Source organism: Triticum urartu, chromosome 7A (genome assembly GCF_056163025.1).
Source record: "Triticum urartu cultivar PI428250 chromosome 7A, HENAU_Tu73, whole genome shotgun sequence".
NCBI lineage: Eukaryota > Viridiplantae > Streptophyta > Magnoliopsida > Poales > Poaceae > Triticum > Triticum urartu.
Genome location: NC_141879.1, coordinates 713,239,814 through 713,254,724, shown reverse-complemented (window position 1 = coordinate 713,254,724; position 14,911 = coordinate 713,239,814). Strand labels below are relative to the sequence as shown.

The 14,911-nt window shown below is 46.4% G+C and overlaps 1 protein-coding gene across 1 annotated transcript; it reads right to left on the bottom strand.

The window, feature by feature from the left end:
- Positions 1-1,906: 1,906 nt before the first annotated feature.
- On the bottom strand, positions 1,907-14,523 carry LOC147961963 (uncharacterized). The gene is made up of 2 exons (XM_087534003.1): positions 12,576-14,523; positions 1,907-1,914 (listed from the first exon to the last, which is right to left on the bottom strand). The coding sequence occupies exons 1-2, from the start codon at positions 14,521-14,523 to the stop codon at positions 1,907-1,909; spliced, it is 1,956 nt and encodes a 651-aa protein (XP_087390129.1).
- Between the last annotated feature and the right edge of the window lie 388 nt (positions 14,524-14,911).

The following is a 14,911-nucleotide window of genomic DNA, read 5'->3' as shown; positions in this document are numbered from 1 at the left end:
TCGTCGGCGGCGTCATCGATCACCGCGGACCAGACCCGGGCAACTTGCAGCTTGACCTGCATGATGAGGGACTACTCAATGTAGTTGGTGCGGGTGAGCACCATGGATGACGAAGAGGTCTCGCTCTCCTGCACCACTGGCTCGATGATGCGGAGCTCGTCGCTGCGACCGCCCGTCAGGCACGCCACTGGTGCTGTAGACCGTGGCGTCTTGGGCGATGACAGCGTTCCACTCTTGTTATTCTTGTCCTTCTCTGAGTCACTGTAGGACATGGCCGCCGCGGATCAGACACCGCCGGCCACCGGAGCAGGGATCGAACACCGCAGCTCTGATGCCAAATGTTGCTTCCGATCGAACGAGTCAGCGAGAGAGAGAGAGAGGTAGATGGAGAGGTTGAACTCGCGAGGTTTATGCTGCCACCATTGCGCAGCGTTTTCTGTTAATGTTATTGCTTATACTTCCATCGATTACAAAGCTAAGCTAACCACCTCCCGGCCCCGGCTGCCTTGATCCGTTTCTGTCGCTCCATCCAACGACTGGATCACAAGCAGAAGCCAACAGACCGGGAGGAAAATACTCTAAGGAGAGGTGCATGCAAGTGCAATCCTCCCCCACTACGTGCGTGCATGCGCAGGTCACATCCGACCCATGCACATGCATTATTTTATGAAAACACTAACACCCACACGTGTGGGCGTTACCCAATTCGCCCACACGCCTGGATCGTCGTTCATTGTCTTTTGCATGAATCTTGACACGAAAAGGTGGATTTGGTGTGCCACGTAGGACGGGGCTGGTGTGTGGGCGTTGGAGAGTTTGCCCACACGCCCACACCATGCTGTTTGCTAGCTGCATTGTGTGGGTGAACTGCTTTTCGCCCACACAGCCACCAACTAGGTCATGCGCGTGTGGGCGAACTGCTTTTCGCCCACACGACACTACTACCTTGTGGATGGCAACTGCAGTTATGTGAACATGGCAACTCGGTACACACACATGGCAACTGTGATTCTTTGCTACATGGCAACTGCAGTTACGCGAACGTGGCAACTCGGTACACACACATGGCAACTGTGATTCTTTGCTACACGGCAACTGCAGTTGCGCGTACGTGGCAACTAGATAAAAACACATGGCAACTGTGATTAACAATACATGGCAATTATGGTTGGACCACATGTGGAAACTAGGTAAACACACATGGCAACTACTGTTTTGACCATATGTGACAAGTAGTTAATCACACACGGCAACTACGGTTTGATTACACGCGGCAACTACCATAAATTAGACATGGCAACTATAGTTAACCAAAACAGATAGAGTTGCCATGCTTTTACAACTACAATTGACATCCCGGATGACTACATCTGCCAACCAGGATGGCAACTAAATCGTCATCCCACGGGGTACCTAACGTAGCTGCGTCAGGACGTGTGGGCATTTTTGCTTCGTGCCACACGCACGGGGTGGAGATGAGTAGTATTTGTTGGGCGTGTGGCACGAAGTAGCCGCGCCCACACGTGTGGGAAATTCTAATGTCCGCCCACACACAGCCCGTGTGGGCTGCCTCCTGCTCACACCACACACGGTGTGTGGGCGCATGTCATATATGCCACATGTGTGGCAATTATCGACGTCCTTATTTTAAACAGAAAAGAAACTCTATGCTACATGCATGAGATTAGCTAGGACTAATAGAGAGAATGCTGGTGTGCGCGGGTGCAGCGAAGGTGGGCGAGGACAAGTAGGAGCAGATAGTCGGGGAGGGCGCTGATGGGGTCCGGCCCGCCTCCACCTCGGCTACCTAGCCGTTGGCGACACCCTGGTCTCAATTTCATCACCCCTCCTGCCAGTTACCAAATTCCCCTCCTCGTCCTATTATTTTCTTGGGTTAGGCTAGAAATCAGTCGACTGATTTTTTAGAATTGGGTCAGTTGATCATTTTGAATGTCAGATCCACATCCAACAGCTCCCAGCCTTTCTTCTACCTCTGTCTCTTCTTCTTCTCCAGTCTGCTTTAAGCAAGATGACATGATGTAGAGGGATAAATTCATGCAATATGATAAAAAACCCATCTTGTTATCCTCGATGGCAACAATACAATACGTGGCTTGCTGCCCCTACTGTCACTGGGAAAGGACACCGCAAGATTGAACCCAAAGCTAAGCACTTCTCCTATTGCAAGAAAGATCAATCTAGTAGGCCAAACCAAACTGATAATTTGAAGCAAAGATAATCAATCATACATAAAAGAATTAAGACAAGATTCAAATATTGTTCATAGATAAACTTGATCATAAACCAACAATTCACCGGTCTCAACAAATAGACCGCAAAAGAAAATTACTTCGAATAGATCTCCATGAGAGAGGGGGAGAACATTGTATTGAGATCCAAAAAGAGAGAAGAAGCCATCTAGCTAATAACTATGGACCCGAAGGTCTGAGGTAAACTACTCACACATCATCGGAGAGGCTATGGTGTTGATGTAGAAGCCCTCCATGATCGATGCCCCCTCCGACGGAGCTCCGGAACAGGCCCCAAGATGGGATCTCGTGGATATAGAAAGTTACGGCGGTGGAATTAGGGTTTTGGCTCCGTATCTGATCGTTTGGGGGTACGTAGGTATATATAGGAGGAAGGAGTATGTCGGTGGAGCAACAGGAGGCCCATGAGGGTGGAGGGCGCGCCTTGGGGGGGGGGGGGTTAGGCGCGCCCCCTACCTCGTGGCTTCCGTGTTGGTTGCTTGACGTAGGGTCCAAGTCTCCTGGATCATGTTCGTTCCGAAAATCACGTTCCCGAAGGTTTCATTCCGTTTGGACTCTGTTTGATATTCTTTTTCTGTGAAACTCTGAAATAGGCAAAAAAATAGCAATTGTGTGCTGGGCCTTCGGTTAATAGGTTAGTCCCAAAAATAATATAAAAGTGAATAATAAAGCCCAATAATGTCCAAAACAGAAGATAATATAGCATGGAGCAATCAAAAATTATAGATACGTTGGATATGTATCAAGGATCCCCAAGCTTAATTCCTGCTCGTCCTCGAGTAGGTAAATGATAAAAACGTAATTTTTGATGTGGAATGCTACTATGCATAATTTCAATGTAATTCTTCTTAATTATGGCATTAATATTCAGATCCGAAAGATTCAAGATAAAAGTTTAATATTGACATAGAAATAATAATACTTCAAGCATACTAACTAAGCAATTATGTCTTCTCAAAATAACATGCATTGGTAGAAAAAGGGCCTGTTGTCCCGGTTTGTTAGGGCCTTTTGTCCCGGTTCTGGAACCGGGACTAAAGGGTCGGTACTAATGCCCTGTCCCTTTAGTCTCGGTTCAATCCAGAACCAGGACAGATGGGCCTCCACGTGGCCTGTGCGTGGAGCCCAGGCAGGAGACCCTTTGGTCCCGGTTGGTGGCACCAACCAGGACCAATAGGCATCCACGCGTCAGCATTTCTGTGGTTGGGGTTTTTGTTTTTTTTGAAGGGGGGGGGGTTGGGGGTTTTGGGGGGTTAATTTAGGTTTTTCATATATTGTGTTAGCTAGCTATAATTAATAGAGAGAAGTGTCCTCTCTTATGTCCGTGCTTGGTCGACGCTACGTACTATACATACGTATAGAGAGGACTAGACATGCTAGCTAGCTAGTAAGCAAACGAAGGAAACAGAAGATCGTCATGAACATATATGCATAAAGAGAGAAGTGATATCGAGCACCTCTCCTTCTCCGAGAGATTGGTCGAACAACAAGTTCTCGTATATCTATCCGACACTACCGGCTACATATATACAATAATTATCTCTTACAAATATAATCATACGGACTCAGGGTCCACATAGTATTCTCCGTCTTCAAGGATCACGTGGTCAAGAAAGAATGCCGCCAATTCCTCTTGAATTTCTCGCATGCGAGATGGTGCTAGGAGTTCATCCCGCTTCCGAAACATCTAATTTAAAGAAGGGGGTCAATACATATATATATGAATGAATGAAGCTCAACACAAATGATGGTAATAAAATAAAATTGTGAATGTTGTTATTTACGTACTTCATATTGTTCATCAGTGTAGCCCCGCTCACAGGTCGTGTGGCGGATGGACTCGCAAACGTAGTATCCACAGAAATCATTCCCTTGTTCCTGCCACAACCACTTTACAAGAAATAGAGGTCAATCAAACTGATAAGCAAGAATGTCAAATGGTATTGATGAAACTAGCGCTTGAATGACTAGTAGATGCGCGGAACATGCTACTATAGTACTTACTTTCGGGCGTCTAAATTTGCAGGTCCTTCGGCAGTCCCGGAGCTTTTCTGGTGAATTTTCTCCAAACCCTGCCGGACAAAGAAAACAATTAGTTGATATATCAGGAAATGAACAAAGTTGCTGATATGGTGGATAATGATCGATTTAACTTACTTCTCGAGTATTTGAGTCATGTCTGCATAGTCCTGGGGATCTTTTCGTCTTGAGTCTAAGACGGTTACTAGTCCCTGCTCAAGCTTAATCTCTAGGAGAATATAGTGGAAACTGCACACGCATGCATAACTCATCAATTACATTACTATAACCTTGACTAATATATAAGGGAAACCGAATACGCACAAGATAGTAACACTCACTTGAAGTTGTAAGGAAAGAGTATTATATCTTTGTTTTCATTTATTACCAACGATCGTAGCAAGTTGGCCTCGGTAGCTGCTGCATGAAATTTAACCTGAGTTGCATCTATGAGATATGTGTTAATGAACCCAATATCACCGACTTGTCTTTTCTTCAATTCGGCGATCTTCAATCTGCATAATATAGTGAGGATGATTATAAATACATGCAATGAAAGAGCTGAGCTATATAGAGAGACTTAATGACAGAAGTAGTACTACTTATAGACAGTAGCAGGCGACCGTTGTTTTATCGAGGGCCAATTGATTGAAAAACTGATAGAACTCCTCAAATGGAACAGGCAACAGTTCAATTCCAACGAGGTCATGCTCCTTTTTTACTTTCACATACAAAGTGCTCCTCCCCCTAGAGTCTCTGCAGATTTTCAAGTACCAATCATGCAATCTTCGCATCATCGTTGATAGAGATCTTTCATCTTTGATGAGAGGCTTCCCGTACTCGTATCTTTGTATCTGCACCTCCATGGGTTCATAATGTACATCATCGGGCAGGTAATCTGCAAGATTGCTATAACCGGGCACCATCCTCGGATCATTAGCGACGTTGTGGCTAGGCACCTTGAGCGGGGGGCACGATTGCTTCGCTTGTTCGCCGAGCTGGGCAATTTGTTTCCCAGCTCGTCGTTCTTTCAGCCTTTGATCACTGACAGTACTTCCCGACCGCTCCGCTTCGGCAAATTCCTTTCCAATAATGTGCTCATAGTTTCCTTTCGGCGGAGACTTGGGTGGTTTTGTCAGGGCAGCCAGAGTGCGCTTCGCTTTCACCGGATCTACCTTCTCCTCCGGAAGTGGATGTCTCTTTGCTTTCAACCCTTGAAACCAGTCATCCACTTCGGTTCGTGCGATCTCGGTGTTCTCCTCCGGGGTCCTCTCGTATGGTAAGTTCTCTGGAGTCTTCAGAGAAGGACCGAATCTGTATGTCCTCCCGCCTCTGGCTGTACTGCTAGACGCCGACCGAGCAGACGGAGCGGTTGTCTTCTTTATTTGCTTACGAGGCGGAGGAGAGGGACTACAACGCGCCGGAGCAGCCGGAGCGGCGGTAGGTCTCTTCCGCCCTTGCTGACGAGGAGGAGAAGGAGGAGGCTGGCTGCTCGGGCGCGTTGGCGCAGGCGGAGAAGGAGGCGGAGTGCTGCCACGCGCTGGAGAAGGAGCCGGTCAAGTGCCCTGATCGTCAATCGCCGGAGGAGGAGGCGGTGGAGGAGGCGGAGTGCCCTGACTCGCCGGAGGAGGAGGCGGTGGAGGAGGCAGAGTGCCCTGACTTGCCGGAGGAGGAGGAGGAGGCGGAGGCGTCTAGTTCGGAAGGTTGATGAGCTCCTTCCGCCATAGGCAAGGAGTCTTCAGAGCAGACCCCAGCCTAGTCTCCCCTTCACCGGTAGGGTGGTCAAGCTGAATCGGCCGGTAGTGAAAAGTTGCGCCGGCTTCAGTAGGATAAACAGAGCCAACAGCCGCCTTGACCTTCAAATTCATCCATTGCGTCATAAGGTGGCAATTTTTAGACTCCGTGATAGCATCCATGGGATAGCTGGCAGGAGCCGTCAATGCATGCTCTGGCTGAAGCAGCTCGGTGGAAGCGACGCTGCTTCTCCGCTGAGATGGCGGGGTAGCTTCGGGGGAAGCTTCGACAGTACGTTTGCTGCGATTTGCTTCTCGTTCCTCTATTGCTTGTACCCTTGCTTGCAGCGCCTGCATTTGGGTCTGCTACACTTTTTTCCTCCTCTCATGGGATTTGTAACCGCCTGCGTCCGGAAACCCAACCTTCCACGGAATGGAGCCTGGCGTGCCTCGTGTCCGTCCAGGGTGCTCAGGATTCCCGAGGGCCATTGTGAGCTCGTCGTTCTCTCTGTCTGGAAAGAACGTCCCTTGCTGCGCTGCTTTGATATAGTGTTGAAGCTTCCTGACTGGTATATGTCCATTTGATCATTCATCCAAATGCACTTCCCTGTTACAGGGTCCAAGGTTCCGCCAGCCCAGAAGAACCAAGTCCGGCAATGGTCTGGCCAGTTAATTGTCTCTAGTTCGATCCCTTTATCAACCAGATCATTCTCAGTCTTGGCCCACTTAGGCCGGGCTACGAGGTAGCCACCTGACCCCGTGCGATGGTGATGCTTCTTCTTCGCAGCATTTTGCTTGTTTGTCGCTGACATCTTCTTACTCTTTTCCGATGTCTTGTGGGCCACAAATGCGGGCCAGTCATCTCTGATCTTCTCATATCTTCCCTTGAAATCTGGTGTCTCATTATTTTCGACAAACTTATTCAGCTCTTTCTTCCACCTCCTGAATAGTTCTGCCATCCTCTTAGGAGCAAAAGACTTGATTAATTGCTCTTTAACTGGCTTCTCTCGATGATCCTCTGGTGGTAGGGTGAAATTTGACTTCAGCTCAGTCCAAAGATCATTTTTCTGCATATCATTGACATAAGACACCTCAGGGTCTTCTGTAGCCGGCTTAAAGCATTGCTGGATGCTGACCGGGATCTTGTCCCTAACCAAAACCCCGCACTGAGCAACAAATGCACTCTTTGTCTGGAGGGGTTCAATCGGTTAGCCGTCGGGCGCGATTGCTATGATCTCAAACTTTTCATCCGAGCTCAACTTTTTCTTCGGGCCTCGTCCTTTACCAAAGTTGTGCTCGATCCGGAGGGCTAGAAAAAAGAACAAAGACTTAATTAATATGTGTACATACCAAAACAATGAATGCATCAATTAGCTAGTCAGTAGAAGCTTAACTAATATATATACCTGGTCGGACTCGGTTTGGTCACCGGAGACGTCATCACGGTCTCCTTCTTGCACCGGCATTGGGTCACCGGAGCCGTCGAGGGTCAGGGTCGCCGAACGGTAGAGGAAACCCTAAATAGCAAGTATCGTGGGTGTGAGATACATGTGGCCGTCAGTGTCGGACACTACATCCACGTCCCACAAGTGACGTGGGCGTCGAAGCCCGCGCCACTTGTGGGACGTGGATGTAGTGTCCGACACCGACGGTACATGTATCTCACACCGACGATACTTTCTATTTAGGGTTTCTCCTCTACTGCTCGGCGACCCTCGACGACCCTCATTCCCGAAAAAATAAAGAGGAAGAAGAAGAAAAAAAAGAGGAGAAGAACTCCTCTATTCTTTCTTCTCCTCTTTTTTTTCTTCTTCCTCTTCTTTCTTTATCCTCTTCTTCCTCTCATGTTCGAGAGGATCGCCGAGGGGTCAGGAGGTTGCCTAGTGTCAAAGAATTCAACAAAACCATGTCTTCATCATTAGGCGAAAGTAACAGGTGCATGATGGTACGAAGCTCTCCAAAGTTATTTTGGAACGGAGTCCCAGATAAGATAATTCGCTTTCTGGTACAAAGTTCAGCAAGAACCTTCCAAATATCGTTATTTGGAAGGCCTTTGCTGAAATTCATACAAAAAGGCAAATTATCCTATCCGGGACACCATTCCAAAATAACTTTGGAGGACTTCGTCATGCCCTGGTTACTTCCGGCTAATGATGAAGCCATGGATTTCTTCAATACTTTGACACTAGGAAACCTCTCTCGACCCCTCGGTGATCCTCGACTCCTCGAACCCTCGATCACCCTGGACCCCTCGACCCCTCGAACCCTCGACGACCCTAGACCCCCTCTCGACCCCCTCATGTCGAAGTTATCGGGTAGGGGGCATATCGACAACGACATACCCAATACATGCGTACATACATACATATCACATGCATCCATACATATATGAAAAAAATTAATATCTACTAATTAACAACCTAAATAAAAAATCTAATATATATAGGAAGAAGAAGAAAAAAGAAGAGAAGAAAGAATAGAGGAGAAGACTTCCTCTTCTTCCTCTCCTCTTCTTCTCCCTCTTCTTCTCCCTCTTCTTCCCCTTCTTCCCTCGACCCCCTAAACTAGTTCTCAACCCTCGACCCCCTAAACTAGTTCTCAACCCTCGACCCCCTAAACTAGTTCTCGACCCCCCCTCATGTCGAAGTTATCAGGGAGGGGGTATATCGACCCCCCCTCATGTCGAAGTTATCGGGGAGGGTTATATCGACCCCCCCTCCTGTCGAAGTTAACGGGGAGGGGGTATATCGACAATGACATGCATACATGGAAAAAATGCTATCCATCTATACATACATAGCCACATACATATATACATGGAAATAATGCTATGAAAAAAATATGAACCAAAAAATGCTATGAACAAAAAAAATAATACACATAAACAAAAAAATACATATATGAACAAAAAATGCTCTGGACAAAAAAATAATACACATATATGAACATCTATACATACATATAGCCACATACATATATACATTATATATACGTACAAAAAAATGAAAAAAAATGATAAACAGGTGGCGGCGGCTCACAGCAGCGAGGTTGACTGGCGAGGGCGACGACGGGGGAAGCGAGGGCGTCGACGAGGGCGGCGGATGGCTCGGGGAGGAGGGCGGCGAGGGCGGCATGGGATCTGGGAGGAGGTCTCGGGGACGACGGCGAGATCGGGGGCGGCGCGGGCTTGGGGGCGACGGCGAGCTCGAGGGGCGGCGTGAGCTCGAGGGGCGGCGCGGGCTTGGGGACAACGGCGAGCTCCAGGGCGGCGCGGGCTCGAGGGCGGCAAGGGCTCGGGGGCGGCGCGGGGTCGAGGAGCGGGCGGCGGCGGCAACGAGGAGCGGGCGGTGACGGCGACGGCGACGGCGAGCATGGGCAGCCTGGCGGCGTCGTCGGTGCGGGATGGAAGAAACTGAACCAAAATTTTCACAAGTGTGGCTTATATAGACGGAGCATTGGTCACGGTTCGTGGCACAAACCTTGACCAATGCCCCCCTTTATTCCCGGTTGGTGCCACCAACCGAGACCAAAGGCCTCTTTTCAGCAGCCCAAAGGGCGGGAAGCGGCGGCCTTTGGTCTCGGTTGGTGGCACCAACCGGGACTAAAGGGGGGCATTGGTCACGGTTTGTGCCACGAACCGTGACCAATGGCCCCCTTTAGTCCCGGTTGGTGGCACCAACCGGGACCAAAGGCTTTGTGTGGCTGTTGCGTCGAAAGTTTAGTCCCACCTCGCTTGTTGAGAGGGGTGCGCAGTGGTTTATAAGCCCCACTGCCGCACCCCTCTCGAGCTCCTCTCCATTGCAGGCTTACGAGCCTAATTGTCACTGCTATGCCTGTGGGCCTACTGGCCTCCTGCGGGCCTGAATCCTGGCCCTTGGATGGGTTTCTAGTCGTATTCAGGCCATGGGGGCCTAGTAGGTGGCATTTTTTTGTTTTTTTGTTGATTTATTTATTTTATTTTGTTTTTTGCTTTATTTTTTAATTCTTTATGCTTTTAGTTTTAGAAAAATTATAAACTTTTTGTTAATGCCATTAGTTTTCAAATTTGAAAACACTTTTTTTGTTTTTTTGTTTTCTTTGTTGCTTTATTTATTTTATTTTGTTTCTACTTACAACAAAATACTTATTGTTGCTATTTTTTCCAGTTTTTTTTTGTTTTCTGCATTATTTATTTTCTTTTGTTTTTTGCTTTATTTTTTTAATCTTTTTGCTTTTAGTTTTAGAAAAATTATAAACTTTCTGTTAGTGCCATTAGTTTTCAAATTTGAAAACACTTTTTTAGTTTTTTGTTTTCTTTGTTGCTTTATTTATTTTATTTTGTGATTAACTTTACTATAAAAATAGTTTTTTTCCTGTTTTTTTGATTTTTTTTTGCATTATTTATTTTCTTTTGTTTTTTGCTTTAATTTTTAATTCTGTTTGCTTTTAGGTTAGCAAAATTATAAACTTTCTGTTAGTGCTATTAGTTTTAGAAAAATTATAAACTTTCTGTTAGTGCCATTAGTTTTCAAATTTGAATAGTTAAAATTTGAATTCTTTGAAAATTGTTTGAATCACAAGTTTGTGATTAACTTACTAAAAAAATGAGAATAGATGCGCTTATAAAGAAAATTCAACCTAAATTCCTAGTAAACTTCTATGAATTTCAGAGAAATTCACAATCAATTTAGGTTAAACTTTTCTCTATTAGGGCATCTATTTTCACTTTGAGAGGAGCTCAACAAGGCAGAGAGGGAAGGGCTTATAAACCAGGGTGAGCCCCCTTCGGTTGGCGAGGTGGGACTAAACTCTACTCGCAACGAGGACCAACCCTTTAGTCCCGGTTTGTGGCACAAACTGGGACTAATGGTCATGGGCCAGGGGCGAGGAGCAAAATTATAAACTTTCTGTTAGTGCCATTAGTTTTAGAAAGTTGAAAGTTGGCATGGGCCAGGGACTAATGGTCATGGTATTACGAGGGCCGAACCATAAGACATGAAAGCATTTCAAATGAACTCTGAAAAAGTTGAAAGTTGGCATGGTATCATAATTTCACCCACATAGCATGTGCATGTACAAAACGGACAATGGTAGCATGTTCGTGTGTTACAAAGTTGGCATGGTATCATCATAATAGTTGCGGGAGAAAGTCTTCACTTTTTCTTCGCTTGTGTCATTTGCTTATTGCGCCGTAACCATGGATAATCTTCATTGTTTATCAGGATGCTTGGGTCAGCCTTAACATTGAAGGGAGGAATTTCATGAAACTTTTCATAATCTTTAGACATGTCTGTCTTACCGTCCACTCCCAGGATGTCCCTTTTTCCTGAAAGAACTATGTGGCGCTTTGGCTCATCGTATGATGTATTCGCTTCCTTATCTTTTCTTTTTCTCGGTTTGGTAGACATGTCCTTCACATAGATAACCTGTGCCACATCATTGGCTAGGACGAACAGTTCGTCAGTGTACCCAAGATTTTTCAGATCCACTGTTGTCATTCCATACTGTGGGTCTACCTGTACCCCGCCGCCTAACAGATTGATGCATTTGCACTTAAACAAAGGGACCTTAAAATCAGGTCCGTAGTCAAGTTCCCATATGTCCACTATGTAACCATAATATGTGTCCTTTCCGCTCTCGGTTGCTGCATCAAAGCGGACACCGCTGTTTTGGTTGGTGCTCTTTTGATCTTGGGCGATCGTGTAAAATGTATTCCCATTTATCTCGTATCCTTTGTAAGTCAATACAGTCAAAGATGGTCCCCTGGACAACAAGTACAACTCATCACAAACAGTGTTGTCACCTCTGAGACGTGTTTCCAACCAACTGCTGAAAGTCCTGATGTGTTCACATGTAATCCAGTCGTAGCACTGCTCTAGGTGTTTGGAGTGCAGACTGTTCTTGTGTTCATCGACATACGGGGTCACCAAGGTAGAGTTCTGTAGAACTATGTAGTTTTCTTGAGACCAAGAATATCCGTCCCTGCATATTATTGAGTCTCTTCCAAGAGTTCCTTTTCCAGTCAGTCTCCCCTCATACCGCGATTTAGGGAGACCTATCTTCTTAAGGCCAGGAATGAAGTCAACACAAAACCCGATAACATCCTCTGTTTGATGGCCCATGTAGATGCTTCCTTCTGGCCTAGCATGGTTACGGACATATTTCTTTAGGACTCCCATGAACCTCTCAAAGGGGAACATATTGTGTAGAAATACGGGCCCCAGGATGACAATCTCGTCAACGACATGAACTAGGAAGTGCGTCATGATATTGAAGAAGGATGGTGGGAACACTAGCTCGAAACTGACAAGACATTGTGCCACATCACTCCTTAGCCTTGGTACGATTTCTGGATCGATCACCTTCTGAGAGATTGCATTGAGGAATGCACATAGCTTCACAATGGCTAATCGGACATTTTCCGGTAGAAGCCCCCTCAATGCAACCGGAAGCAGTTGCGTCATAATCATGTGGCAGTCATGAGACTTTAGGTTTTGAAACTTTTTCTCTGGCATATTTATTATTCCCTTTATATTCGATGAGAAGCCAGTCATGACCTTCATACTGAGCAGACATTCAAAGAAGATTTCTTTCTCTTCTTTTGTAAGAGCGTAGCTGGCAGGACCTTTATACTGCTTCGGAGGCATGCCGTCTTTTTCGTGCAAACGTTGCAGTTCCTCCCATGCCTCAGGTGTATCTTTTGTCTTCCCATACACGCCCAAGAATCCTAGCAGGTTCACGCAAAGGTTCTTCGTCACGTGCATCACGTCGATTGAGGAGCGGACCTCTAGGTCTTTCCAGTAGGGTAGGTCCCAAAATATAGATTTCTTCTTCCACATGGGCCCGTGTCCGTCAGTGTCATTCGGAACAGCTAGTCCACCGGGACCCTTTCCAAAGATTACGTAGTGTAAATCATTGACCATAGCAAGCACGTGATCACCGGTGCGCATGGCGGGCTTCTTCCGGTGATCTGCCTCGCCTTTGAAATGCTTGCCTTTCTTTTGACATTCATGGTTGGTCGGAAGAAATCGACGATGGCCCAGGTACACATTCTTCCTGCATTTGTCTAGGTATATACTTTCAGTGTCATCTAAACAGTGCGTGCATGCATGGTATCCTTTGTTTGTCTGTCCTGAAAGGTTACTGAGAGCGGGCCAATCGTTGATGGTCACGTACAGCAATGCCTTAAGGTTAAATTCCTCCTGTCTGTGCTCATCCCACGTACGTACACCGTTTCCATTCCACAGCTGTAAAAGTTCTTCAACTAATGGCCTTAGGTACACATCAATTTCGTTGCCGGGTTGCTTAGGGCCTTGGATGAGAACTGGCATCATAATGAACTTCCACTTCATGCACATCCAAGGAGGAAGGTTATACATACATAGAGTCACGGGCCAGGTGCTGTGATTGCTGCTCTCCTCCCCGAAAGGATTAATGCCATCCGCGCTTAAAGCAAACCATACATTCCTTGGGTCCTTTGCAAACTCATCCCAGTACTTTCTCTCGATTTTTCTCCACTGCGACCCGTTAGCGGGTGCTCTCAACTTCCCATCTTTCTTTCGGTTCTCACCGTGCCATCGCATCAACTTGGCATGCTCTTCGTTTCTGAACAGACGTTTCAACCGTGGTATTATAGGAGCATACCACATCACCTTCGCAGGAACCCTCTTCCTAGGGGGCTCGCCGTCAACATCACCAGGGTCATCTCGTCTGATCTTATACCGCAATGCACCGCATACCGGGCATGCGTTCAGATCCTTGTATGCACCGCGGTAGAGGATGCAGTCATTAGGGCATGCATGTATCTTCTCCACCTCCAATCCTAGAGGGCATACGACCTTCTTTGTTGCGTATGTACTGTCAGGCAATTCGTTATCCATTGGAAGCTTCTTCTTCAATATTTTCAGTAGCTTCTCAAATCCTTTGTCAGCCATAGCATTCTCTGCCTTCCACTGCAACAATTCCAGTACAGTACCGAGCTTTATGTTGCCTTCTTTGCAATTGGTGTATAACCCTTTTTTGTGATCCTCTAACATGCGATCGAACTTCAGCTTCTCCTTTTGACTTTCGCATTGCGTCCTTGCATCGACAATGACCCGGTGGAGATCATCATCATCGGGCACATTGTCTGGTTCCTCTTGATCTTCAGCAGCTTCACCCGTTGCAGCATCATTGGGCACATCGTCTGGTTCCTCTTGATCTTCACCAGCTCCCCCCGTTGCAGCATCACCGTATTCAGGGGGCACATACTTGTCATCGTACTCTTCTTCTTCGCCGTCTTCCATCATAACCCCTATTTCTCCGTGCCTCGTCCAGACATTATAGTGTGGCATGAAACCCTTGTAAAGCAGGTGGGAGTGAAGGATTTTCCGGTTAGAGTAAGACCTCGTATTCCCACATTCAGTGCATGGACAACACATAAAACCATTCTGCTTGTTTGCCTCAGCCGCATCGAGAAACTCATGCACGCCCTTAATGTACTCGCGGGTGTGTCTGTCACCGTACATCCATTGCCGGTTCATCTGTGTGCATTATATATAATTAAGTGTCCAAATTAATAGAAGTTCATCATCACATTAAAACCAAAGTGCATACACAGTTCTCATCTAACAACATATAGCTCTCCAGAGCATCTAATTAATTAAACCATACATTGAAACTATGTAAAACATTTCAATGCGAAAACAAATGCGATCATAATCGTAACCAATGTAACAATTGATCCAACAGCATAATGATACCAAGCCTCGGTATGAATGGCATATTTTCTAATCTTTCTAATCTTCAAGCGCATTGCATCCATCTTGATCTTGTGATCATCGACGACATCCGCAACATGCAACTCCAATATCATCTTCTCCTCCTCATTTTTCTATTTTTTCCTTCAACAAATTGTTTTCTTCTTCAACT

Coding starts and splice junctions, on each gene's coding strand:
- LOC147961963 (XM_087534003.1), bottom strand. CDS start 14,523: ATGAACCGGCAATGGATGTACGGTGACAGACACACCCGCGAGTACATT.